At 46.5% G+C, this 27,264-nt stretch overlaps 1 protein-coding gene across 1 annotated transcript in view; it reads right to left on the bottom strand.

The window, feature by feature from the left end:
- myo15ab (myosin XVAb) overlaps positions 1 to 27,264 on the bottom strand; it is a 216,512-nt gene that overhangs the window by 140,761 nt on the left and 48,487 nt on the right. The window contains exons 14-21 of the mRNA XM_071347544.1: positions 23,413 to 23,418; positions 23,191 to 23,294; positions 21,729 to 21,792; positions 16,998 to 17,111; positions 16,033 to 16,194; positions 11,218 to 11,331; positions 316 to 374; positions 113 to 236 (exon numbers count right to left, since the gene is read on the bottom strand). Coding sequence (XP_071203645.1) covers positions 113 to 236; positions 316 to 374; positions 11,218 to 11,331; positions 16,033 to 16,194; positions 16,998 to 17,111; positions 21,729 to 21,792; positions 23,191 to 23,294; positions 23,413 to 23,418 — 747 coding nt within the window. The remainder of the gene's footprint in view (positions 1 to 112; positions 237 to 315; positions 375 to 11,217; positions 11,332 to 16,032; positions 16,195 to 16,997; positions 17,112 to 21,728; positions 21,793 to 23,190; positions 23,295 to 23,412; positions 23,419 to 27,264) is intronic.

Raw genomic sequence — 27,264 nt, 5'->3', positions numbered from 1 at the left:
GTGTGTGTGTGTGTGTGTGTGTGTGTGTGTGTGTGTGTGTGTGTGTGTGTGTGTGTGTGTGTGTGTGTGTGTGTGTGTGTGTGTGTGTGTGTGTGTGTGTGTGAGCAGCAACCTCGAAGCCGTATATGTCCAGTATAGAGATGGACAGAGCCTCGTTGCGAGGATAGACCCGCCCGTTTATCTTCTCGGTCAGCCAATGAAACAGCAGCGAGTACAGGATCTTTGCAACAGCGTCTCTATGGAAACAGAAACACTGTAGTAGAGGTCCAATAGAAGATGAGGTTAGAACAACAAGTATCTTACACACATACACACCTGGCATCCACAGCACTCTCCACTGTCAGGGGGGTGTAGATCTTCTCCCGGACGATATCCTACAGGGTCAAAGGTCAGACAGACAGACAGACAGACAGACAGACAGACAGACAGACAGACAGACAGACAGACAGACAGACAGACAGAAAGTCTATTAAGATGATGAGTAGAGGTAATGTATTAGTAGTAGATGTAGTAATCATGATGTAGTAGAGGTAATGTATTAGTAGTAGATGTAGTAACCATGATGTAGTAGAGGTAATGTATTAGTAGTAGATGTAGTAACCATGATGTAGTAGAGGTAATGTATTAGATGTAGTAACCGTGATGTAGTAGAGGTAATGTATTAGATGTAGTAACCATGATGTAGTAGAGGTAATGTATTAGATGTAGTAACCATGATGTAGTAGAGGTCATGTATTAGATGTAGTAACCATGATGTAGTAGAGGTCATGTATTAGTAGTAGATGTAGTAACCATGATGTAGTAGAGGTAATGTATTAGTAGTAGATGTAGTAACCATGATGTAGTAGAGGTAATGTATTAGTAGTAGATGTAGTAACCATTATGTAGTAGAGGTAATGCATTAGTAGTAGATGTAGTAACCATGATGTAGTAGAGGTAATGTATTAGTAGTAGATGTAGTAACCATGATGTAGTAGAGGTGATGTATTAGATGTAGTAACCATGATGTAGTAGAGGTCATGTATTAGTAGTAGATGTAGTAACCATGATGTAGTAGAGGTAATGTATTAGTAGTAGATGTAGTAACCATTATGTAGTAGAGGTAATGCATTAGTAGTAGATGTAGTAACCATGATGTAGTAGAGGTAATGTATTAGTAGTAGATGTAGTAACCATGATGTAGTAGAGGTGATGTATTAGATGTAGTAACCATGATGTAGTAGAGGTCATGTATTAGTAGTAGATGTAGTAACCATGATGTAGTAGAGGTAAGGTATTAGATGTAGTAACCATGATGTAGTAGAGGGCATGTATTAGATGTAGTAACCATGATGTAGTAGAGGTCATGTATTAGATGTAGTAACCATGATGTAGTAGAGGTAATGTATTAGATGTAGAAACCATTATGTAGTAGAGGTAATGCATTAGTAGTAGATGTAGTAACCATGATGTAGTAGAGGTAATGCATTAGATGTAGTAACCATGATGTAGTAGAGGTAATGTATTAGTAGTGTATGTAGTAACCATGATGTAGTAGAGGTAATGTATTAGTAGTAGATGTAGTAACCATGATGTAGTAGAGGTAATGTATTAGATGTAGTAACCATGATGTAGTAGAGGTAATGTATTAGTAGTGTATGTAGTAACCATGATGTAGTAGAGGTAATGTAGTAGATGTAGTAACCATGATGTAGTAGAGGGCATGTATTAGATGTAGTAACCATGATGTAGTAGAGGTCATGTATTAGATGTAGTAACCATGATGTAGTAGAGGTAATGTATTATATGTAGTAACCATGATGTAGTAGAGGTAATGTATTAGTAGTAACAATGATGTAGTAGAGGTAATGTATTAGAAGTAGATGTAGTAACAATGATGTAGTAGAGGTAATGCATTAGTGTAGTTCTGACCGTGACTTTGTGTGTGATATAGTAGAGGTAATGTAGTAATGTAGTTCTGACTTTGTGTGTGATATAGTAGAGGTAATGTAGTACTGTAGTTCTGACCGTGACTTTGTGTGTGATATAGTAGAGGTAATGTAGTAGTGTAGATCTGACCGTGACTTTGTTTGTGATATAGTAGAGGTAATGTAGTAATGTAGTGCTGACCGTGACTTTGTGTGTGATATAGTAGAGGTAATGTAGTAGTAGTTCTGACCGTGACTTTGTGTGTGATATAGTAGAGGTAATGTAGTAGTGTAGATCTGACCGTGACTTTGTGTGTGATATAGTAGAGGTAATGTAGTAGTAGTAGGTCTGACCGTGACTTTGTGTGTGATATAGTAGAGGTAATGTAGTAGTAGTAGTACTGACCATGACGTTGTGTGTGATATAGTAGAGGTAATGTAGTAGTGTAGTTCTGACCGTGACTTTGTGTGTGATATAGTAGAGGTAATGTAGTAGTGTATTAGCAGTAGTAGTAGTTCTGACCGTGACTTTGTGTGTGATATAGTAGAGGTAATGTAGTAGTGTAGATCTGACCGTGACTTTGTGTGTGATATAGTAGAGGTAATGTAGTAGTAGTTCTGACCGTGACTTTGTGTGTGATATAGTAGAGGTAATGTAGTAGTGTAGATCTGACCGTGACTTTGTGTGTGATATAGTAGAGGTAATGTAGTAGTAGTAGGTCTGACCGTGACTTTGTGTGTGATATAGTAGAGGTAATGTAGTAGTAGTAGTACTGACAATGACGTTGTGTGTGATATAGTAGAGGGAATGTAGTAGTGTAGTTCTGACCGTGACTTTGTGTGTGATATAGCAGAGGTAATGTAGTAGTGTATTAGCAGTAGTAGTAGTTCTGACCGTGACTTTGTGTGTGATATAGTAGAGGTAATGTAGTAATGTAGTTCTGACCGTGACTTTGTGTGTGATATAGTAGAGGTAATGTAGTAATGTAGTTCTGACCGTGACTTTGTGTGTGATATAGTAGAGGTAATGTAGTAGTGTAGATCTGACCGTGACTTTGTGTGTGATATAGTAGAGGTAATGTAGTAGTGTAGTTCTGACCGTGACTTTGTGTCGAATCCAAGATGGCGTAGCAGTCGGACGTGTGTTGTCTTGTCTTGTCCCGTGTAAATAGTCTTCGTATTTTTCGTATACATTTCGTATATATTTTAATTTCAATTTCCATCTAGGAACTGAATATACATTCCTACATTCCGCCTCACCCAATGTGGTACGGACCTGCTATTTTTTATACTTTAGAACCGTAACCCCAATCAGAAGCTAGCCAGATAACTAGCTACTAGCTAGTAGTCAGTTAGCCACTGCTGCGGTCTTCACCCTCAACTCGGACACAGCCAGCTTCAATACCGGGCCAATACCTGCCAGTCTGCAAGCGCGATATCAACCCAGAGCATATAGGACTGCTTTTTCTCTACCACATCACCGGATTCCTGACGCAAGCTCTGGACAATTACACCGTATCATCACAGCTAGCTAGCTGCAACCGAGTGGCTACTACTGGCTAACATCTCTGTCCCGAAGCAAGCACCAGTTAGCCTTGAGCTAGCCTCGAGCTAGGCCCATCTGCCGGCTAGCCGAAGAGGTCTACCAGCGAATTCTTGGGCTACAATACCTCTTTTGCCAATTGGACTGGACCTTTTTTGCCGACACAGAGCCCTGCCAATCCATCACAACTGGTCTAAATCAGCTACAAGCTAATTTAGCCATTTTTTTGCCGCTGCTAGTAGCTTTTACCTTCTGCACAGACAACAGCCCTGTTATTAGCCTGGATATTACTCACCAATTTACCAGCATCGGACTGTCTCTCGACAACAACGCCGGATTCCTGCCGTAATCCCTGAGCCACTACTTCTGATCCTCACAGCTAGCTTGCAGCTAGCGCAGCTAGCGCCACTGCCACGAAGCTAGCACCAGTTAGCAAACACAATTCTACAATTCACAACCTCTCTTTCGCCATCCGGCTTGGATTCTCTGTCGACACGACCACGTCTGAGCAGACCCCCTCCGTCTGAGCAGACCACCCCCCGGGCTACTAACTTTAAACGCCGCGTGCTAGCTTAGTGGAGGCCTCCCTGCTCCATCTACGGCTGCCCCCTGGACACTATGATCACTTGGCTACATAGCTGATGCATGCTTGACTGTCCATTGATTCACGGTACTCCATTCTGTTTATTTGTGTTTTATCTGTCGGCTCTGTGCTTTAACTCAGGATCTGTGTGTAGTTAATCCGACCCTCTCTGCCTAGTCGTCGCCATTTTTACCTGTTGTTGCTGTGTTAGACTAGCACCCTGTTATTGCTGCTGTTATCTTACCTGTTGTTTTAGCTAGCTCTCCCAATCAAGACCTGCAATCACTTTATGCCTTATTGTATGTCTCTCTCAAATATCAATATGCCTTGCATACTGTTGTTCAGGCTAGTTATCATTATCATTGTTTTGGTTTGCAATGGACCCTGTAGTTCCACTCTCCGTACCTCTGATACCTCCTTTGTCCCACCCCCCACACATGCGGTGACCTCACCCATTGAGACCAGCATGTCCAGAGATACAACCTCTCTTATCATCACCCAGTGCCTGGGCTTGCCTCCGCTGTACCCGCGCCCCACCATACCCCTGTCTGCACATTATGCCCAGAATCTATTCTACCACGCCCATAAATCTGCTCCTTTTATTCTTTGTCCCCAACGCTCTAGGCGACCAGTTTTGATAGCCTTTAGCCGCACCCTCACCCTACTACTCCTCTGTTCCTCGGGTGATGTGGAGGTAAACCCAGGCCCTGCATGTCCCCAGACACCCTCATTTGTTGACTTCTGTGATCGAAAAAGCCTTGGCCTCATGCATGTCAACATCAGAAGCCTCCTCCCTAAGTTTGCCTTACTCACCGCTTTAGCACACTCTGCCAACCCTGATGTCCTTGCCGTGTCCGAATCCTGGCTTAGGAAGGCCACCAAAAATTCTGAGATTTCCATACCCAACTATAACACTTTCCGTCAAGATAGAACTGCCAAAGGGGGAGGAGTTGCAATCTACTGCAGAGATAGCCTGCAAAGTTCTGTCATACTTTCCAGGTCTATGCCCAAACAGTTCGAACTTATAATTTTAAAAATTAATCTCTCCAGAAATAAGTCTCTCACTGTTGCCGCCTGCTACCGACCCCCCTCAGCTCCCAGCTGTGCCCTGGACCCCATCTGTGAATTGATCGCTCCCCATCTAGCTTCAGAGTTTGTTCTGTTAGGTGACCTAAACTGGGATATGCTTAACACCCCGGCAGTCCTACAATCCAAGCTTGATGCCCTCAATCTCACACAAATCATCAAGGAACCCACCAGGTACAACCCTAAATCCGTAAACATGGGCACCCTAATAGACATTATCCTGACCAACCTGCCCTCCAAATACACCTCTGCTGTCTTCAATCAAGATCTCAGCGATCACTGCCTCATTGCCTGTATCCGCCACGGGTCCGCGGTCAAACGACCACCCCTCATCACTGTCAAACGCTCCCTAAAACACTTCTGCGAGCAGGCCTTTCTAATCGACCTGGCCCGGGTACCCTGGAAGGATATTGACCTCATCCCGTCAGTTGAGGATGCCTGGTCATTCTTTAAATGTTACTTCCTCACCATATTAGACAAGCATGCTCCGTTCAAAAAATGCAGAACCAAGAACAGATATAGCCCTTGGTTCACTCCAGACCTGACTGCCCTCGACCAGCACAAAAACATCCTGTGGCGAACTGCAATAGCATCGAAGAGCCCCCGCGATATGCAACTGTTCAGGGAAGTCAGGAACCAATACACGCAGTCAGTCAGGAAAGCAAAGGCCAGCTTTTTCAAGCAGAAATTTGCATCCTGTAGCTCTAACTCCAAAAAGTTCTGGGATACTGTAAAGTCCATGGAGAACAAGAGCACCTCCTCCCAGCTGCCCACTGCACTGAGGCTAGGTAACACGGTCACCACCGATAAATCCGTGATAATCGAAGACTTCAACAAGCATTTCTCAATGGCTGGCCATGCCTTCCTCCTGGCGACTCCAACCTTGGCCAACAGCCCCGCCCCCCCCGCTGCTACTCGCCCAAGCCTCCCCAGCTTCTCCTTTACCCATATCCAGATAGCAGATGTTCTGAAAGAGCTGGAAAACCTGGACCCATACAAATCAGCTGGGCTTGACAATCTGGACCCCCTATTTCTGAAACTGTCCGCCGCCATTGTCGCACCCCCTATTACCAGCCTGTTCAACCTCTCCTTCGTATCATCTGAGATCCCCAAGGATTGGAAAGCTGCCGCGGTCATCCCCCTCTTCAAAGGGGGAGACACCCTGGACCCAAACTGTTACAGACCTATATCCATCCTGCCCTGCCTATCTAAGGTCTTCGAAAGCCAAGTCAACAAACAGATCACTGACCATCTCGAATCCCACCGTACCTTCTCCGCTGTGCAATCCGGTTTCCGAGCCGGTCACGGGTGCACCTCAGCCACGCTCAAGGTACTAAACGATATCATAACCGCCATCGATAAAAGACATTACTGTGCAGCCGTCTTCATCGACCTGGCCAAGGCTTTCGACTCTGTCAATCACCATATTCTTATCGGCAGACTCAGTAGCCTCGGTTTTTCTAATGACTGCCTTGCCTGGTTCACCAACTACTTTGCAGACAGAGTTCAGTGTGTCAAATCGGAGGGCATGTTGTCCGGTCCTCTGGCAGTCTCTATGGGGGTACCACAGGGTTCAATTCTCGGGCCGACTCTTTTCTCTGTATACATCAATGATGTTGCTCTTGCTGCGGGCGATTCCCTGATCCACCTCTACGCAGACGACACCATTCTATATACTTCCGGCCCTTCCTTGGACACTGTGCTATCTAACCTCCAAACGAGCTTCAATGCCATACAACACTCCTTCCGTGGCCTCCAACTGCTCTTAAACGCTAGTAAAACCAAATGCATGCTTTTCAACCGTTCGCTGCCTGCACCCGCACGCCCGACTAGCATCACCACCCTGGACGGTTCCGACCTAGAATATGTGGACATCTATAAGTACCTAGGTGTCTGGCTAGACTGCAAACTCTCCTTCCAGACTCATATCAAACATCTCCAATCCAAAATCAAATCAAGAATCGGCTTTCTATTCCGCAACAAAGCCTCCTTCACTCACGCCGCCAAACTTACCCTAGTAAAACTGACTATCCTACCGATCCTCGACTTCGGCGATGTCATCTACAAAATAGCTTCCAATACTCTACTCAGCAAACTGGATGCAGTTTATCACAGTGCCATTCGTTTTGTTACTAAAGCACCTTATACGACCCACCACTGCGACCTGTATGCCCTAGTCGGCTGGCCCTCGCTACATGTTCGTCGTCAGACCCACTGGCTCCAGGTCATCTACAAGGCTATGCTAGGTAAAGTGCCGCCTTATCTCAGTTCACTGGTCACGATGGCTACACCCACCCGCAGCACGCGCTCCAGCAGGTGTATCTCACTGATCATCCCTAAAGCCAAAACCTCATTTGGACGCCTTTCCTTCCAGTTCTCTGCTGCCTGCGACTGGAACGAATTGCAAAAATCTCTGAAGTTGGAGACTTTTATCTCCCTCAACAACTTTAAAAATCTGCTATCCGAGCAGCTAACCGATTGCTGCAGCTGTACATAGTCCATCTGTAAACTACCCACCCAATTTACCTACCTCACCCCCCATACTGCTTTTATTTATTTACTTTTCTGCTCTTTTGCACACCAGTATCTCTTCTTGCACATGATCATCTGATGATTTATCACTCCAGTGTTAATCTGCTAAATTGTAATTATTCGATTTATTGCCTACCTCATGCCTTTTGCACACATTGTATATAGATTCTCTTTTTTTTCCTACCATGTTATTGACTTGTTTATTGTTTACTCCATGTGTAACTCTGTGTTGTCTGTTCACACTGCTATGCTTTATCTTGGCCAGGTCGCAGTTGCAAATGAGAACTTGTTCTCAACTAGCCTACCTGGTTAAATAAAGGTGAAATAAAAAAATAAAAAATATAGTAGAGGTAATGTAGTAGTAGTTCTGACCGTGACTTTGTGTGTGATATAGTAGAGGTAATGTAGTAATGTAGTGCTGACCGTGACTTTGTGTGTGATATAGTAGAGGTAATATAGTATTGTAGATCTGACCGTGACTTTGTGTGTGATATAGTAGAGGTAATGTAGTAGTAGTAGTTCTGACCGTGACTTTGTGAGTGATATAGTAGAGGTAATGTAGTAGTAGTTCTGACCGTGACTTTTTGTGTGATATAGTAGAGGTAATGTAGTAGTGTAGTTCTGACCGTGACTTTGTGTGTGATATAGTAGAGGTAATGTAGTAGTAGTAGTTCTGACCGTGACTTTGTGAGTGATATAGTAGAGGTAATGTAGTAGTAGTTCTGACCGTGACTTTGTGAGTGATATAGTAGAGGTAATGTAGTAGTAGTAGTAGTACTGACCATGACTTTGTGTGTGATATAGTAGAGGTAATGTAGTAGTGTAGTGCTGACCGTGTCTTTGTGTGTGATATAGTAGAGGTAATGTAGTAGTAGTAGTTCTGACCGTGACTTTGTGTGTGATATAGTAGAGGTAATGTAGTAGTAGTAGTTCTGACCGTGACTTTGTGTGTGATATAGTAGAGGTAATGTAGTGTAGTTCTGACCGTGACTTTGTGTGTGATATAGTAGAGGTAATGTAGTAGTGGTAGTGTAGTGACTTTGTGTGTGATATAGTAGAGGTAATGTAGTAGTAGTAGTTCTGACCGTGTCTTTGTGTGTGATATAGCAGAGGTAATGTAGTAGTAGTTCTGACCGTGTCTTTGTGTGTGATATAGTAGAGGTAATGTAGTAGTAGTAGTTCTGACCATGACTTTGTGTGTGATATAGTAGAGGTAATGTAGTATTGTAGTGCTGACCGTGACTTTGTGTGTGATATAGTAAAGGTAATGTAGTAGTGTAGTTCTGACTGTGACTTTGTGTGTGATATAGTAGAGGTAATGTAGTAGTAGTAGTTCTGACCGTGACGTTGTGTGTGATATAGTAGAGGTAATGTAGTAGTAGTAGTTCTGACCATGACTTTGTGTGTGATATAGTAGAGGTAATGTAGTATTGTAGTGCTGACCGTGACTTTGTGTGTGATATAGTAGAGGTAATGTAGTAGTGTAGTTCTGACCGTGACTTTGTGTGTGATATAGTAGAGGTAATGTAGTAGTAGTAGTTCTGACCATTACTTTGTGTGTGATATAGTAGAGGTAATGTAGTAGTGTAGGTCTTACCGTGACTTTGTTTGTGATATAGTAGAGGTAGTGCAGTAATGTAGTGCTGACCGTGACTTTGTGTGTGATATAGTAGAGGTAATGTAGTATTGTAGTGCTGACCGTGACTTTGTGTGTGATATAGTAGAGGTAATGTAGTAGTGTATGAGCAGTAGTAGTAGTTCTGACCGTGACTTTGTGTGTGATATAGTAGAGGTAATGTAGTAATGTAGTGCTGACCGTGACTTTGTGGGTGATATAGTAGAGGTAATGTAGTAATGTAGTGCTGACCGTGACTTTGTGTGTGATATAGTAGAGGTAATGTAGTAGTAGTAGTTCTGACCATGACTTTGTGTGTGATATAGTAGAGGTAATGTAGTAATGTAGTGCTGACCGTGACTTTGTGGGTGATATAGTAGAGGTAATGTAGTAATGTAGTGCTGACCGTGACTTTGTGTGTGATATAGTAGAGGTAATGTAGTAGTAGTAGTTCTGACCATGACTTTGTGTGTGATATAGTAGAGGTAATGTAGTGTAGTTCTGACCGTGACTTTGTGTGTGATATAGTAGAGGTAATGTAGTAGTGGTAGTGTAGTGACTTTGTGTGTGATATAGTAGAGGTAATGTAGTAGTAGTAGTTCTGACCGTGTCTTTGTGTGTGATATAGTAGAGGTAATGTAGTAGTAGTTCTGACCGTGTCTTTGTGTGTGATATAGTAGAGGTAATGTAGTAGTAGTAGTTCTGACCATGACTTTGTGTGTGATATAGTAGAGGTAATGTAGTATTGTAGTGCTGACCGTGACTTTGTGTGTGATATAGTAAAGGTAATGTAGTAGTGTAGTTCTGACTGTGACTTTGTGTGTGATATAGTAGAGGTAATGTAGTAGTAGTAGTTCTGACCGTGACGTTGTGTGTGATATAGTAGAGGTAATGTAGTAGTAGTAGTTCTGACCATGACTTTGTGTGTGATATAGTAGAGGTAATGTAGTATTGTAGTGCTGACCGTGACTTTGTGTGTGATATAGTAGAGGTAATGTAGTAGTGTAGTTCTGACCGTGACTTTGTGTGTGATATAGTAGAGGTAATGTAGTAATGTAGTGCTGACCGTGACTTTGTGGGTGATATAGTAGAGGTAATGTAGTAATGTAGTGCTGACCGTGACTTTGTGTGTGATATAGTAGAGGTAATGTAGTAGTAGTAGTTCTGACCATGACTTTGTGTGTGATATAGTAGAGGTAATGTAGTATTGTAGTGCTGACCGTGACTTTGTGTGTGATATAGTAAAGGTAATGTAGTAGTGTAGTTCTGACTGTGACTTTGTGTGTGATATAGTAGAGGTAATGTAGTAGTAGTAGTTCTGACCGTGACGTTGTGTGTGATATAGTAGAGGTAATGTAGTAGTAGTAGTTCTGACCATGACTTTGTGTGTGATATAGTAGAGGTAATGTAGTATTGTAGTGCTGACCGTGACTTTGTGTGTGATATAGTAGAGGTAATGTAGTAGTGTATGAGCAGTAGTAGTAGTTCTGACCGTGACTTTGTGTGTGATATAGTAGAGGTAATGTAGTAATGTAGTGCTGACCGTGACTTTGTGGGTGATATAGTAGAGGTAATGTAGTAATGTAGTGCTGACCGTGACTTTGTGTGTGATATAGTAGAGGTAATGTAGTAGTGTAGTTCTGACTGTGACTTTGTGTGTGATATAGTAGAGGTAATGTAGTAGTGTAGGTCTTACCGTGACTTTGTGTGTGATATAGTAGAGGTAATGTAATAGTGTAGTTCTGACCGTGACTTTGTTTGTGATATAGTAGAGGTAGTGCAGTAATGTAGTGCTGACCGTGACTTTGTGTGTGATATAGTAGAGGTAATGTAGTATTGTAGTGCTGACCTTGACTTTGTGTGTGATATAGTAGAGGTAATGTAGTAGTGTAGTTCTGACCGTGACTTTGTGTGTGATATAGTAGAGGTAATGTAGTAATGTAGTGCTGACCGTGACTTTGTGTGTGATGGCCTTCTTGAGTCCCTCAGGAGAGATCTGGAGCAGCTCAGCTACCACTCTGATCTCCTGATCACTGACCACCGTCGCCACCTCCTGGCCTTCAGCCTGTATTACAACAGGGTTATAGGGTTACAGGGTTACAGGGTTACAGGGTCAGGGTCAGGGTTACAGGGTCAGGGTTATAGGGTTACAGGGTTACAGGGTTATAGGGTTACAGGGTTATAGGGTTACAGGGTTATAGGGTTATAGGGTTACAGGGTTACAGGGTTACAGGGTTACAGGGTTATAGGGTTACAGGGTTATAGGGTTACAGGGTTACAGGGTTACAGGGTTACAGGGTCAGGGTCAGGGTTACAGGGTCAGGGTTATAGGGTTACAGGGTTACAGGGTTATAGGGTTACAGGGTTACAGGGTTATAGGGTTATAGGGTTACAGGGTTACAGGGTTACAGGGTTACAGGGTTATAGGGTTACAGGGTTATAGGGTTACAGGGTTATAGGGATATAGGGATACAGGGTTATAGGGTTATAGGGTTACAGGGTTACAGGGTTATAGGGTTAAGGTTACAGGGTTACAGGGTTACATTTAACATTTAAGTCATTTAGCAGACGCTCTTATCCAGAGCGACTTACAAATTGGTGCATTCACCTAATGACATCCAGTGGAACAGCCACTTTACAATAGTGCATCTAAATCTTTTAAGGGGGGGGGGGGGGGGGGGCAGGGTTATAGGGTTACAGGGTTACAGGGTTATAGGGTTAGGGTTATAGGGTTAGGGTTATAGGTTTAGGGTTATAGGGTTATAGGGTTACAGGGTTATAGGGTTACATGGTTATAGGGTTAGGGTTATAGGGTTACAGGGTTATAGGGTTACAGGGTTACAGGGTTACAGGGTTATAGGGTTATAGGGTTACAGGGTTATAGGGTTACAGGGTTACAGGGTTATAGGGTTACAGGGTTACAGGGTTGCAGGGTTACAGGGTTACAGGGTCAGGGTTATAGGGTTACAGGGTTACAGGGTTATAGGGTTACAGGGTTATAGGGTTACAGGGTTATAGGGTTATGGGTTATAGGGTTACAGGGTTACAGGGTTACAGGGTTATAGGGTTACAGGGTTATAGGGTTACAGGGTTATAGGGTTACAGGGTTATAGGGTTATAGGGTTACAGGGTTACAGGGTTATAGGGTTAAGGTTACAGGGTTACAGGGATACAGGGTTGTAGGGTTATAGGGTTAGGGTTATAGGGTTAGGGTTAGGGTTATAGGTTTAGGGTTATAGGGTTATAGGGTTACAGGGTTATGGTTATAGGGTTACAGGGTTATAGGGTTACAGGGTTACAGGGTTACAGGGTTATAGGGTTATAGGGTTACAGGGTTATAGGGTTACAGGGTTACAGGGTTATAGGGTTACAGGGTTACAGGGTTGCAGGGTTACAGGGTTATAGGGTTACAGCGTTATAGGGTTACAGGGTTATAGGGTTACAGGGTTACAGGGTTATAGGGTTACAGGGTTATAGGGTTATAGGGTTATAGGGTTACAGGGTTATAGGGTTACAGGGTTATAGGGTTACAGGGTTTTAGGGTTACAGGGTTATAGGGTTATAGGGTTATAGGGTTACAGGGTTACAGGGTTATAGGGTTACAGGGTTATAGGGTTACAGGGTTACAGGGTTATAGGGTTACATGGGTACAGGGTCAAGGTTATAGGGTTATAGGGTTACAGGGTTACAGGGTTATAGGGTTACAGGGTTATAGGGTTATAGGGTTATAGGGTTACAGGGTTATAGGGTTACAGGGTTATAGGGTTACAGGGTTACTGGGTTATAGGGTCAGGGTTATAGGGTCAGGGTTTTAGGGTTACAGGGTTACAGGGTTATAGGGTTACAGGGTTACAGGGTCAAGGTTATAGGGTTATAGGGTTACAGGGTTATAGGGTTAAGGTTACAGGGTTACAGGGTTATAGGGTTAAGGTTACAGGGTTACAGGGTTACAGGGTCAAGGTTATAGGGTTACAGGGTTACAGGGTTATAGGGTTACAGGGTTACAGGGTTACAGGGTTAAAGGGTTAAGGTTATAGGGTTACAGGGTTACAGGGTTACAGGGTTAAGGTTATAGGGTTACAGGGTTACAGGGTTAAGGTTACAGGGTTACAGGGTTAAGGTTACAGGGTTAAGGTTACAGGGTTACAGGGTTAGAGGGTTACAGGGTTAAGGTTATAGGGTTACAGGGTTACAGGGTTACAGGGTTATAGGGTTACAGGGTTAAGGTTACAGGGTTACAGGGTTAGAGGGTTACAGGGTTATAGGGTTACAGGGTTACAGGGTTATAGGGTTAGGGTTATAGGGTTATAGGGTTATTGGGTTAGGGTTATAGGGTTATAGGGTTATAGGGTTAGGGTTAGGGTTATAGGGTCAGGGTTATAGGGTTATAGGGTTATAGGGTTATAGGGTTATAGGGTTAGGGTTATAGGGTTAGGGTTATAGGGTCGGGGTTATAGGGTTATATGGTTATAGGGTTATAGGGTTATTGGGTTAGGGTTACAGGGTTATAGGTTATAGGGTTATAGGGTTAGGGTTAGGGTTATAGGGTCAGGGTTATAGGGTTATAGGGTTATAGGGTTATAGGGTTATAGGGTTAGGGTTATAGGGTTAGGGTTATAGGGTCGGGGTTATAGGGTTATATGGTTAGGGCTATAGAGTTATAGGGTTATAGGGTTATAGGGTTGGGGTTATAGGGTTATAGGGTTATAGAGTTATAGAGTTATAGGGTTATAGGGTTATAGAGTTATAGGGTTATAGGGTTATAGGGTTAGGGCTATAGAGTTATAGGGTTATAGGGTTATAGGGTTGGGGTTATAGGGTTATAGGGTTATAGAGTTATAGAGTTATAGGGTTATAGGGTTATAGAGTTATAGGGTTATAGGGTTATAGAGTTATAGGGTTATAGGGTTATAGGGTTGGGGTTATAGGGTTATAGGGTTATAGGGTCGGGGTTAGGGTTATAGGGTTAGGGTTATAGGGTTATAGGGTTAGGGTTATAGGGTTATAGGGTTATAGAGTTATAGGGTTATAGGGTTATAGGGTTAGGGGTTATAGGGTTATAGGGTTATAGGATTATAGGGATAGGGGGTTAGGGTTATAGTGTTATAGCGTTAGGGATATAGGGTTATAGGGTTAGGGGTTATAGGGTTATAGGGTCAGGGTTAAAGGGTTAGAGGGTCAGGGTTATTGGGTTATAGGGTTATAGGGTTACAGGGTTATTGGCTTATAGGGTTATAGGGTTACAGGGTTACAGGGTTATAGGGTTATAGGGTTAGGGTTATAGGGTTATAGGGTTATAGGTTTACAGGGTTACAGGGTTATAGGGTTACAGGGTTATAGGGTTACAGGGTTACAGGGTTATAGGGTCAGGGTTATAGGGTTATAGGGTTATAGAGTTATAGAGTTATAGGGTTATAGGGTTATAGAGTTATAGGGTTATAGGGTTATAGATAGTTTATAGGGTTATAGGGTTATAGGGTTATAGGGTCGGGGTTAGGGTTATAGGGTTAGGGTTATAGGGTTATAGGGTTATAGGGTTAGGGTTATAGGGTTATAGGGTTAGGGTTATAGTGTTATAGGGTTAGGGTTATAGTGTTAGGGTTATAGGGTTATAGGGTTATAGGGTTAGGGTTATAGGGTTATAGGGTTAGGGTTATAGGGTTATAGGGTTATAGGGTTATAGGGTTATAGGGTTATAGGGTCAGGGTTATAGGGTTATAGGGTTATAGGGTCAGGGTTATAGGGTTATAGGGTTAGGGTTAGGGTTATAGGGTCAGGGTTATAGGGTCAGGGTTACAGGGTTATAGGGTTATAGGGTCAGGGTTATAGGGTTAGGGTTATAGGGTTATAGGTTATAGGGTTAGGGTTATAGGGTTATAGATTAGGGGTTAAAGGTTTGGGTTAGGGGTTAGGGGTTATAGTACCTGGTATGGCTGGAAGTATACATTCCCCAGGTGTAGTACGGAGGACAGTAGTCTATAGATGGGTTAGGGGTTAGGGGTTAGAGGTTAGGGGTTAGGGGTTAGGGGTTATAGTACCTGGTATGGCTGGAAGTATACATTCCCCAGGTGTAGTACAGAGGACAGTAGTCTATAGATGGGTTAGAGGTTAGGGGTTAGGGGTTAGGGGTTATAGTACCTGGTATGGCTGGAAGTATACATTCCCCAGGTGTAGTACGGAGGACAGTAGTCTATAGATGGGTTAGGGGTTAGAGGTTAGGGGTTAGGGGTTAGGGGTTATAGTACCTGGTATGGCTGGAAGTATACATTCCCCAGGTGTAGTACAGAGGACAGTAGTCTATAGATGGGTTAGAGGTTAGGGGTTAGGGGTTAGGGGTTATAGTTCCTGGTATGGCTGGAAGTATACATTCCCCAGGTGTAGTACGGAGGACAGTAGTCTATAGATGGGTTAGAGGTTAGGGGTTAGGGGTTAGAGGTTAGAGGTTAGAGGTTATACTACCTGGTATGGCTGGAAGTATACATTCCCCAGGTGTAGTACGGAGGACAGTAGTCTAAAGATGGGTTAGGGGTTAGGGGTTAGGGGTTAGAGGTTAGGGGTTAGGGGTTATAGTACCTGGTATGGCTGGAAGTATACATTCCCCAGGTGTAGTACGGAGGACAGTAGTCTATAGATGGGTTAGGGGTTAGAGGTTAGGGTTTATAGTACCTGGTATGGCTGGAAGTATACATTCCCCAGGTGTAGTACGGAGGACAGTAGTCTATAGATGGGTTAGAGGTTAGGGGTTAGGGGTTAGGGGTTATAGTACCTGGTATGGCTGGAAGTATACATTCCCCAGGTGTAGTACGGAGGACAGTAGTCTATAGATGGCGTTCTGCTCATCAGGACTGAAACACAGGATGTCCATGGCACTCTGCACACGCCTGAAATCTGACCCGTCGTCCTTCCCCTCTATCACACAGTCACCACCCTGGTACAGAGGGACACACAAAGGGAGACATGTTGGTGTAAATATTGGTGGGGAACGAAAAGTAGACGGAGGGTCTGGGTTGTTCTCCCCCGGATTCTTTTTTTTTTTTTACATTTAAAAAAAGCAATTATACACATTTTGACGTTACTTATTATGCCTCTCTTGAGGGATATTTTGTGGGGTATATGGAGAGGTTAAGAGTTGTTAGAGGTTAAGGGTTAGGGGTTATAGTAGGGGTATATGGAGTTTTTTTTGAAAACAGTATACGTGGAAGGATAAGTAGAAAGGCCCTTTAACCACAAAAATAAAATATATATTATTTTAGGAAAAAAAGATAACTTCCTGAAATTCTACACTTTTTTGCCATCAGCAGAGAGAAGAATGTTTTGTTTTACAGCTCATCAATTCTTCACATTTTGCCATGAGGATGAGAAACAATTGAGCAGTTTTAAAGGTAATTTCCCGCTACTCTTCACATTTTGCCATGATGCTGAGAGAAAATGTTGCTGTGTAAAAGTAACACTCCAGTGAAAATGTCACATTTAAAAGTTAATATTCTGTTATATAATATTATAATATTACTCAGACCCAAATAATGTTGTTGACCCGACCAAATTCACATAGTAATGTGAGTTATAGATCTGTCATTCTCATTGAAAGCCAGTCTAAGAAAGCCTGTGTGTGTGTGTGTGTGTGTGTGTCTGTGTCTGTGTGTGTGTGTGTGTGTGTGTGTGTGTGTGTGTGTGTGTGTGTGTGTGTGTGTGTGTGTGTGTGTGTGTGTGTGTGTGTGTGTGTGTGTGTACCTGGTTGAGGTAAAAGTATGTCTCCGCCTCCTGCAGGTAAAGAGAACGTTTTTGTTGAGGCTCCAGACCAGACAGCATCTCATAGAAGATATGGTAGTTTCTCTCTGATTTGCCCTGAACACACACACACACACACACACACACACACACACACACACACACACACACACACACACACACAAAGACACAGACACAGACACACACACACAGAGACAAACATAGACAGACACACAGACACACACAGAGACAGATGGGTTAGAAGATACAGTACTGAATAGCTGGGGTTGGAACTGGTTCAGTGATCAGAACAGAAAACTGGAAAATAAGGAACAGAATCAGAACCAGGAACGGAAGTGATCTATACTGTTCTGGAACAGAACCGTTATTTAAAAACATGGGAACCGGTTAATAAAGTTATTTTACGTTCCGGGGCATTTTTTTCAGTCACACAAAAAAACACAAGAAGTGCCAATGCCAATTGCTCTGTCCCTCAGAAACGTCTCAAATCAAATCAAATTGATTAAGTTATTAATTTATTAATAATTTATTAAGTTCTCCCTCTGTCCCTCAGAAATGTCTTCCAGTGTCTGACTGCCTGTTGAACATCTTTACCAGTGTAGGCTACCTGCCCCTCCCCTCTACGAAGCACCAAAGCTGGAGCCCCTCCCCTCTACGAAACACCATAGCTGGAGCCCCTCCCCTCTACGAAGCACCATAGCTGGAGCCCCTCCCCTCTACGAAGCACCATAGCTGGAGCCCCTCCCCTCTACGAAGCACCAAATCTGGAGCCCCTCCCCTCTACGAAGCACCAAAGCTGGAGCCCCTCCCCTCTACGAAGCACCAAAGCTGGAGCCCCTCCCCTCTACGAAGCACCATAGCTGGAGCCCCTCCCCTCTACGAAGCACCATAGCTGGAGCCCCTCCCCTCTACGAAGCACCAAATCTGGAGCCCCTCCCCTCTACGAAGCACCAAAGCTGGAGCCCCTCCCCTCTACGAAGCACCAAAGCTGGAGCCCCTCCCCTCTACGAAACACCATAGCTGGAGCCCCTCCCCTCTACGAAGCACCATAGCTGGAGCCCCTCCCCTCTACGAAGCACCAAAGCTGGAGCCCCTCCCCTCCCCTCTACGAAGCACCATAGCTGGAGCCCCTCCCCTCTACGAAGCACCATAGCTGGAGCCCCTCCCCTCTACGAAGCACCATAGCTGGAGCCCCTCCCCTCTACGAAGCACCATAGCTGTAGCCCCTCCCCTATACAAAGCACCATAGCTGTAGCACCTCCCCTTCTATGAAGCACCATAGCTGTAGCCCCTCCCCTCTACAAAGCACCATAGCTGTAGCCCCTCCCCTCTACGAAGCACCAAAGCTGTAGCCCCTCCCCTCTACGAAGCACCAAAGCTGGAGCCCCTCCCCTCTACGGAGCACCATAGCTGGAGCCCCTCCCCTCTACAAAGCACCATAGCTGTAGCCCCTCCCCTCTACGAAGCACCAAAGCTGGAACCCCTCCCCTCTACGAAGCACCATAGCTGGAGCCCCTCCCCTCTACGAAGCACCGTAGCTGGAGCCCCTCCCCTCTACGAAGCACCATAGCTGTAGCCCCTCCCCTCTACGAAGGACCATAGCTGGAGCCCCTCCCCTCTACGAAGCACCGTAGCTGGAGCCCCTCCCCTCTACGAAGTACCATAGCTGGAGCCCCTCCCCTCTACGAAGCACCATAGCTGGAGCCCCTCCCCTCTACGAAGCACCATAGCTGGAGCCCCTCCCCTCTACGAAGCACCGTAGCTGGAGCCCCTCCCCTCTACGAAGCACCATAGCTGGAGCCCCTCCCCTCTACGAAGCACCATAGCTGGAGCCCCTCCCCTCTACGAAGCACCATAGCTGGAGCCCCTCCCCTCTACGAAGCACCGTAGCTGGAGCCCCTCCCCTCTACGAAGCACCATAGCTGGAGCCCCTCCCCTCTACGAAGCACCATAGCTGGAGCCCCTCCCCTCTACGAAGCACCATAGCTGGAGCCCCTCCCCTCTACGAAGCTCCATAGCTGGAGCCTCTCCCCTCTACGAAGCACCGTAGCTGGAGCCCCTCCCCTCTACGAAGCACCATAGCTGGAGCCCCTCCCCTCTACGAAGCACCGTAGCTGGAGCCCCTCCCCTCTACGAAGCACCATAGCTGGAGCCCCTCCCCTCTACGAAACACCATAGCTGGAGCCCCTCCCCTCTACGAAGCACCATAGCTGGAGCCCCTCCCCTCTACGAAGCACCATAGCTGGAGCCCCTCCCCTCTACGAAGCACCATAGCTTGAGCCCCTCCCCTCTACGAAGCACCATAGCTGGAGCCCCTCCCCTCTACGAAGCACCATAGCTGGAGCCCCTCCCCTCTACGAAGCACCATAGCTGGAGCCCCTCCCCTCTACGAAGCACCATAGCTGGAGCCCCTCCCCTCTACGAAGCACCATAGCTGGAGCCCCTCCCCTCTACGAAGCACCATAGCTGGAGCCCCTCCCCTCTACGAAGCACCATAGCTGGAGCCCCTCCCCTCTACGAAGCACCATAGCTGGAGCCCCTCCCCTCTACGAAGCACCATAGCTGGAGCCCCTCCCCTCTACGAAGCACCGTAGCTGGAGCCCCTCCCCTCTACGAAGCACCGTAGCTGGAGCCTCTCCCCTCTACGAAGCACCGTAGCTGGAGCCCCTCCCCTCTACGAAGCACCATAGCTGGAGCCCCTCCCCTCTACGAAGCACCATAGCTGGAGCCCCTCCCCTCTACGAAGCACCATAGCTGGAGCCCCTCCCCTCTACGAAGCACCATAGCTGGAGCCCCTCCCCTCTACGAAGCACCATAGCTGGAGCCCCTCCCCTCTACGAAGCACCATAGCTGGAGCCCCTCCCCTCTACGAAGCACCATAGCTGGAGCCCCTCCCCTCTACGAAGCACCATAGCTGGAGCCCCTCCCCTCTACGAAGCACCATAGCTGGAGCCCCTCCCCTCTACGAAGCACCATAGCTGGAGCCCCTCCCCTCTACGAAGCACCATAGCTGGAGCCCCTCCCCTCTACGAAGCACCATAGCTGGAGCCCCTCCCCTCTACGAAGCACCATAGCTGGAGCCCCTCCCCTCTACGAAGCACCATAGCTGGAGCCCCTCCCCTCTACGAAGCACCATAGCTGGAGCCCCTCCCCTCTACGAAGCACCATAGCTGGAGCCCCTCCCCTCTACGAAGCACCATAGCTGGAGCCTCTCCCCTCTACGAAGCACCGTAGCTGGAGCCCCTCCCCTCTACGAAGCACCATAGCTGGAGCCCCTCCCCTCTACGAAGCACCATAGCTGGAGCCCCTCCCCTCTACCAAGCACCATAGCTGGAGCCCCTCCCCTCTACGAAGCACCATAGCTGGAGCCCCTCCCCTCTACGAAGCACCATAGCTGGAGCCCCTCCCCTCTACGAAGCACCATAGCTGGAGCCCCTCCCCTCTACGAAGCACCATAGCTGGAGCCCCTCCCCTCTACGAAGCACCATAGCTGGAGCCCCTCCCCTCTACGAAGCACCATAGCTGGAGCCCCTCCCCTCTACGAAGCACCATAGCTGGAGCCCCTCCCCTCTACGAAGCACCATAGCTGGAGCCCCTCCCCTCTACGAAGCACCATAGCTGGAGCCCCTCCCCTCTACGAAGCACCATAGCTGGAGCCCCTCCCCTCTACGAAGCACCATAGCTGGAGCCCCTCCCCTCTACGAAGCACCATAGCTGGAGCCCCTCCCCTCTACGAAGCACCATAGCTGGAGCCCCTCCCCTCTACGAAGCACCATAGCTGGAGCCCCTCCCCTCTACGAAGCACCATAGCTGGAGCCCCTCCCCTCTACGAAGCACCATAGCTGGAGCCCCTCCCCTCTACGAAGCACCATAGCTGGAGCCCCTCCCCTCTACGAAGCACCATAGCTGGAGCCTCTCCCCTCTACGAAGCACCGTAGCTGGAGCCCCTCCCCTCTACGAAGCACCATAGCTGGAGCCCCTCCCCTCTACGAAGCACCATAGCTGGAGCCCCTCCCCTCTACGAAGCACCATAGCTGGAGCCCCTCCCCTCTACGAAGCACCATAGCTGGAGCCCCTCCCCTCTACGAAGCACCATAGCTGGAGCCCCTCCCCTCTACGAAGCACCATAGCTGGAGCCCCTCCCCTCTACGAAGCACCATAGCTGGAGCCCCTCCCCTCTACGAAGCACCATAGCTGGAGCCCCTCCCCTCTACGAAGCACCATAGCTGGAGCCCCTCCCCTCTACGAAGCACCATAGCTGGAGCCCCTCCCCTCTACGAAGCACCATAGCTGGAGCCCCTCCCCTCTACGAAGCACCATAGCTGGAGCCCCTCCCCTCTACGAAGCACCATAGCTGGAGCCCCTCCCCTCTACGAAGCACCATAGCTGGAGCCCCTCCCCTCTCCAAAGCATCATAGTCTGTGATACTACAGTCAGGGATACTACAGTCAGGAAAGGTAAGATGTGTTTTTAATTCTGGTGCTGCTCTGCACACACGTGCTTCTTAGGGGTTAGGGGGTGTGTGCTCTCTCCTTTTAGGATCTCTGCTCTCTCAAGTTGTAAGGGGACTCTTCCGGCTCGTGTGTGGTGTGGCTGTGTGTGTGTGTGTGTGTGTGTGTGTGTGTGTGTGTGTGTGTGTGTGTGTGTGTGTGTGTGTGTGTGTGTGTGTGTGTGTGTGTGTGTGTGTTTCTGTGTGTGGTGTGTTTTTCTCACCTGAAAGACGATGCGGGACTTCTCCAGCAGATACTGAGACGTTATGGCACCGCTGATCACACCCCTACACACACACACACACACACACACACACACACACACACCACACACACACACACACACACACACACACACACACACACACACACACACACACACACACACACACACACACAGTGAGTTCTCTTGTCTCTCAGTGTTAAGTAACGGTTCATGAATAAGTCACGTATGACTGAGCATTATGGGAGTTCAGCTGACACCGTGTCACACCTTGTCGTGTACCTGTCCAACGTCAAGGTGTCACTGCTACTATAGCCACCACCCTGTTACACCAGCGGAGTTACCGTGGTAACGTGGCGTACGGACCACAGGAGGTTGGTGGCACCTTATTTAGGGAGTGAAGGCTCGTTGTATTGGCTGGAGAGGAATCAGTGGAACGGTATCAAATGCTTCAGACAGATGGTTTCCAGTCACTCTGTCCTCCCCTCAGCAGCCTCCACTGGTACAGACAGAGTTACCGTGGTAACGTGGGGTATAGACAGAGTTACCGTGGTAACGTAGGGTATAGACAGAGTTACCGTGGTAACGTGGGGTATAGACAGAGTTACCGTGGTAACGTGGGGTACAGACAGAGGTAACGTGTTAATGTGGGTTATCAACAGAGTTACCGTGGTAATGTGGGGTATAGACAGAGTTACCGTGGTAATGTGGGTTATAGTCAGAGTTACCGTAGTAACGTAATGACAGAGTTACCATGGTAATGCCGTGGTAACAGAGGTACTGTTGCACCCACTACAACTACTGTGATTATTATTATTTGACCCTGCTGGTCATCTATGAACATTTGAACATCTTGGCCATGTTCTGTTATAATCTCCACCCGGCACAGCCAGAAGAGGACTGGCCACCCCTCAGAGCCTTGTTCCTCTCTAGGTTTCTTCCTAGGTTTTGGCCTTTCTAGGGAGTTTTTCCTAGCCACCCCTCATAGCCTGGTTCCTCTCTAGGTTTCTTCCTAGGTTTTGGCCTTTCTAGGGAGTTTTTCCTAGCCACCGTGCTGCTACACCTGCATTGCTTGCTGTTTGGGGTTTTAGGCTGGGTTTCTGTACAGCACTTTGTGACATCGGCTGTGGTAAGAAGGGCTTTATAAATAGATTGGATTGTAACGGAATAATGTAAATACAGCACTCACTCCTCATAGCCTGGTTCCTCTCTAGGTTTATAGGTGTTGTAATGTGTTATAATGGCTCTACCTGATTGGTTGATTGACTGTGGTAATGTAATAATGTAAATACAGTAGATATATAGGTGTTGTGTTATAATGGCTCTACCTGATTGGTTGATTGACTGTGGTAATGTAATAATGTAAATACAGTAGATATATAGGTGTTGTAATGTGTTATAATGGTTCTACCTGATTGGTTGATTGACTGTGGTAATGTAATAATGTAAACACAGCACTCACTCCTCCAGAAATATCTCCACATATTTCCCGAAGCGGCTAGAGTTGTCATTCCGGACCGTTTTGGCATTCCCAAAGGATTCCAACAGGGGCGTGGCCTCCAGGATCTGTTACCGTGACAACAAATCAGTATTAGGAGTAGTTACTAGGGTTGCTAACAGTAGTTACTATGGGAACAACAACCAACAACCACAGCAACAACAACAAAAGCTACAGCCACATTACCTCAATCTGGGGGGTGTCAGGGGCGGAGGGAGAGAGAGACAACACTTAGGGTAATAACAGGAAGGTATGGTCAGTATGTTTACATGGGGCGGAGGGAGAGAGAGACAACACTTAGGGTAATAACAGGAAGGTATGGTCAGTATGTTTACATGGGGCGGAGGGAGAGAGAGACAACACTTAGGGTAATAACAGGAAGGTATGGTCAGTATGTTTACATGGGGCGGAGGGAGAGAGAGACAACACTTAGGGTAATAACAGGAAGGTATGGTCGGTATGTTTACATGGGGCGGAGGGAGAGAGAGACAACACTTAGGGTAATAACAGGAAGGTATGGTCGGTATGTTTACATGGGGCGGAGGGAGAGAGAGACAACACTTAGGGTAATAACAGGAAGGTAAGGTCAGTATGTTTACATGGGGCGGAGGGAGAGAGAGACAACACTTAGGGTAATAACAGGAAGGTAAGGTCAGTATGTTTACATGGGGCGGAGGGAGAGAGTGACAACACTTAGGGTAATGACAGGAAGGTATGGTCAGTATGTTTACAAGGGGCGGAGGGAGAGAGAGACAACACTTAGGGTAATGACAGGAAGGTAAGGTCAGTATGTTTACATGGGGCGGAGGGAGAGAGAGACAACACTTGGGGTAATGACAGGAAGGTAAGGTCAGTATGTTTACATGGGGCGGAGGGAGAGAGAGACAACACTTAGGGTAATGACAGGAAGGTATGGTCAGTATGTTTACATGGGGCGGAGGGAGAGAGAGACAACACTTAGGGTAATAACAGGAAGGTAAGGTCAGTATGTTTACATGGGGCGGAGGGAGAGAGAGACAACACTTAGGGTAATGACAGGAAGGTATGGTCAGTATGTTTACATGGGGCGGAGGGAGAGAGAGACAACACTTAGGGTAATAACAGGAAGGTAAGGTCAGTATGTTTACATGGGGCGGAGGGAGAGAGAGACAACACTTAGGGTAATGACAGGAAGGTATGGTCAGTATGTTTACATGGGGCGGAGGGAGAGAGAGACAACACTTAGGGTAATAACAGGAAGGTAAGGTCAGTATGTTTACATGGGGCAGAGGGAGAGAGAGACAACACTTAGGGTAATAACAGGAAGGTATGGTCAGTGAGGGAGAGAGAGACAACACTTAGGGTAATAACAGGAAGGTAAGGTCAGTGAGGGAGAGAGATACAAACACTTAGGGTAATAACAGGAAGGTAAGGTCAGTATGTTTACATGGGGCGGAGGGAGAGAGAGACAACACTTAGGGTAATAACAGGAAGGTAAGGTCAGTATGTTTACATGGGGCGGAGGGAGAGAGAGACAACACTTAGGGTAATAACAGGAAGGTAAGGTCAGTATGTTTACATGGGGCGGAGGGAGAGAGAGACAACACTTAGGGTAATGACAGGAAGGTATGGCCAGTATGTTTACATGGGGCGGAGGGAGAGAGAGACAACACTTAGGGTAATAACAGGAAGGTAAGGTCAGTATGTTTACATGGGGCGGAGGGAGAGAGAGACAACACTTAGGGTAATGACAGGAAGGTATGGTCAGTATGTTTACATGGGGCGGAGGGAGAGAGAGACAACACTTAGGGTAATAACAGGAAGGTAAGGTCAGTATGTTTACATGGGGCGGAGGGAGAGAGAGACAACACTTAGCGTAATGACAGGAAGGTATGGTCAGTATGTTTACATGGGGCGGAGGGAGAGAGAGACAACACTTAGGGTAATAACAGGAAGGTAAGGTCAGTATGTTTACATGGGGCAGAGGGAGAGAGAGACAACACTTAGGGTAATAACAGGAAGGTATGGTCAGTGAGGGAGAGAGAGACAACACTTAGGGTAATAACAGGAAGGTAAGGTCAGTGAGGGAGAGAGATACAAACACTTAGGGTAATAACAGGAAGGTAAGGTCAGTATGTTTACATGGGGCGGAGGGAGAGAGAGACAACACTTAGGGTAATAACAGGAAGGTAAGGTCAGTATGTTTACATGGGGCGGAGGGAGAGAGAGACAACACTTAGGGTAATAACAGGAAGGTATGGTCGGTATGTTTACATGGGGCGGAGGGAGAGAGAGACAACACTTAGGGTAATAACAGGAAGGTATGGTCGGTATGTTTACATGGGGCGGAGGGAGAGAGAGACAACACTTAGGGTAATAACAGGAAGGTAATGTCAGTATGTTTACATGGGGCGGAGGGAGAGAGAGACAACACTTAGGGTAATAACAGGAAGGTAAGGTCAGTATGTTTACATGGGGCGGAGGGAGAGAGAGACAACACTTAGGGTAATGACAGGAAGGTATGGTCAGTATGTTTACAAGGGGCGGAGGGAGAGAGAGACAACACTTAGGGTAATGACAGGAAGGTAAGGTCAGTATGTTTACATGGGGCGGAGGGAGAGAGAGACAACACTTGGGGTAATGACAGGAAGGTAAGGTCAGTATGTTTACATGGGGCGGAGGGAGAGAGAGACAACACTTAGGGTAATGACAGGAAGGTATGGTCAGTATGTTTACATGGGGCGGAGGGAGAGAGAGACAACACTTAGGGTAATAACAGGAAGGTAAGGTCAGTATGTTTACATGGGGCGGAGGGAGAGAGAGACAACACTTAGGGTAATGACAGGAAGGTATGGTCAGTATGTTTACATGGGGCGGAGGGAGAGAGAGACAACACTTAGGGTAATAACAGGAAGGTAAGGTCAGTATGTTTACATGGGGCGGAGGGAGAGAGAGACAACACTTAGGGTAATGACAGGAAGGTATGGTCAGTATGTTTACATGGGGCGGAGGGAGAGAGAGACAACACTTAGGGTAATAACAGGAAGGTAAGGTCAGTATGTTTACATGGGGCAGAGGGAGAGAGAGACAACACTTAGGGTAATAACAGGAAGGTATGGTCAGTGAGGGAGAGAGAGACAACACTTAGGGTAATAACAGGAAGGTAAGGTCAGTGAGGGAGAGAGATACAAACACTTAGGGTAATAACAGGAAGGTAAGGTCAGTATGTTTACATGGGGCGGAGGGAGAGAGAGACAACACTTAGGGTAATAACAGGAAGGTAAGGTCAGTATGTTTACATGGGGCGGAGGGAGAGAGAGACAACACTTAGGGTAATAACAGGAAGGTAAGGTCAGTATGTTTACATGGGGCGGAGGGAGAGAGAGACAACACTTAGGGTAATGACAGGAAGGTATGGCCAGTATGTTTACATGGGGCGGAGGGAGAGAGAGACAACACTTAGGGTAATAACAGGAAGGTAAGGTCAGTATGTTTACATGGGGCGGAGGGAGAGAGAGACAACACTTAGGGTAATGACAGGAAGTTATGGTCAGTATGTTTACATGGGGCGGAGGGAGAGAGAGACAACACTTAGGGTAATAACAGGAAGGTAAGGTCAGTATGTTTACATGGGGCGGAGGGAGAGAGAGACAACACTTAGCGTAATGACAGGAAGGTATGGTCAGTATGTTTACATGGGGCGGAGGGAGAGAGAGACAACACTTAGGGTAATAACAGGAAGGTAAGGTCAGTATGTTTACATGGGGCAGAGGGAGAGAGAGACAACACTTAGGGTAATAACAGGAAGGTATGGTCAGTGAGGGAGAGAGAGACAACACTTAGGGTAATAACAGGAAGGTAAGGTCAGTGAGGGAGAGAGATACAAACACTTAGGGTAATAACAGGAAGGTAAGGTCAGTATGTTTACATGGGGCGGAGGGAGAGAGAGACAACACTTAGGGTAATAACAGGAAGGTAAGGTCAGTATGTTTACATGGGGCGGAGGGAGAGAGAGACAACACTTAGGGTAATAACAGGAAGGTAAGGTCAGTATGTTTA

The sequence above is a fragment of the Salvelinus alpinus genome, chromosome 2 (genome assembly GCF_045679555.1).
Source record: "Salvelinus alpinus chromosome 2, SLU_Salpinus.1, whole genome shotgun sequence".
NCBI classification, from domain to species: Eukaryota; Metazoa; Chordata; class Actinopteri; order Salmoniformes; family Salmonidae; genus Salvelinus; species Salvelinus alpinus.
This window is presented reverse-complemented; position numbering and strand designations above follow the sequence as displayed.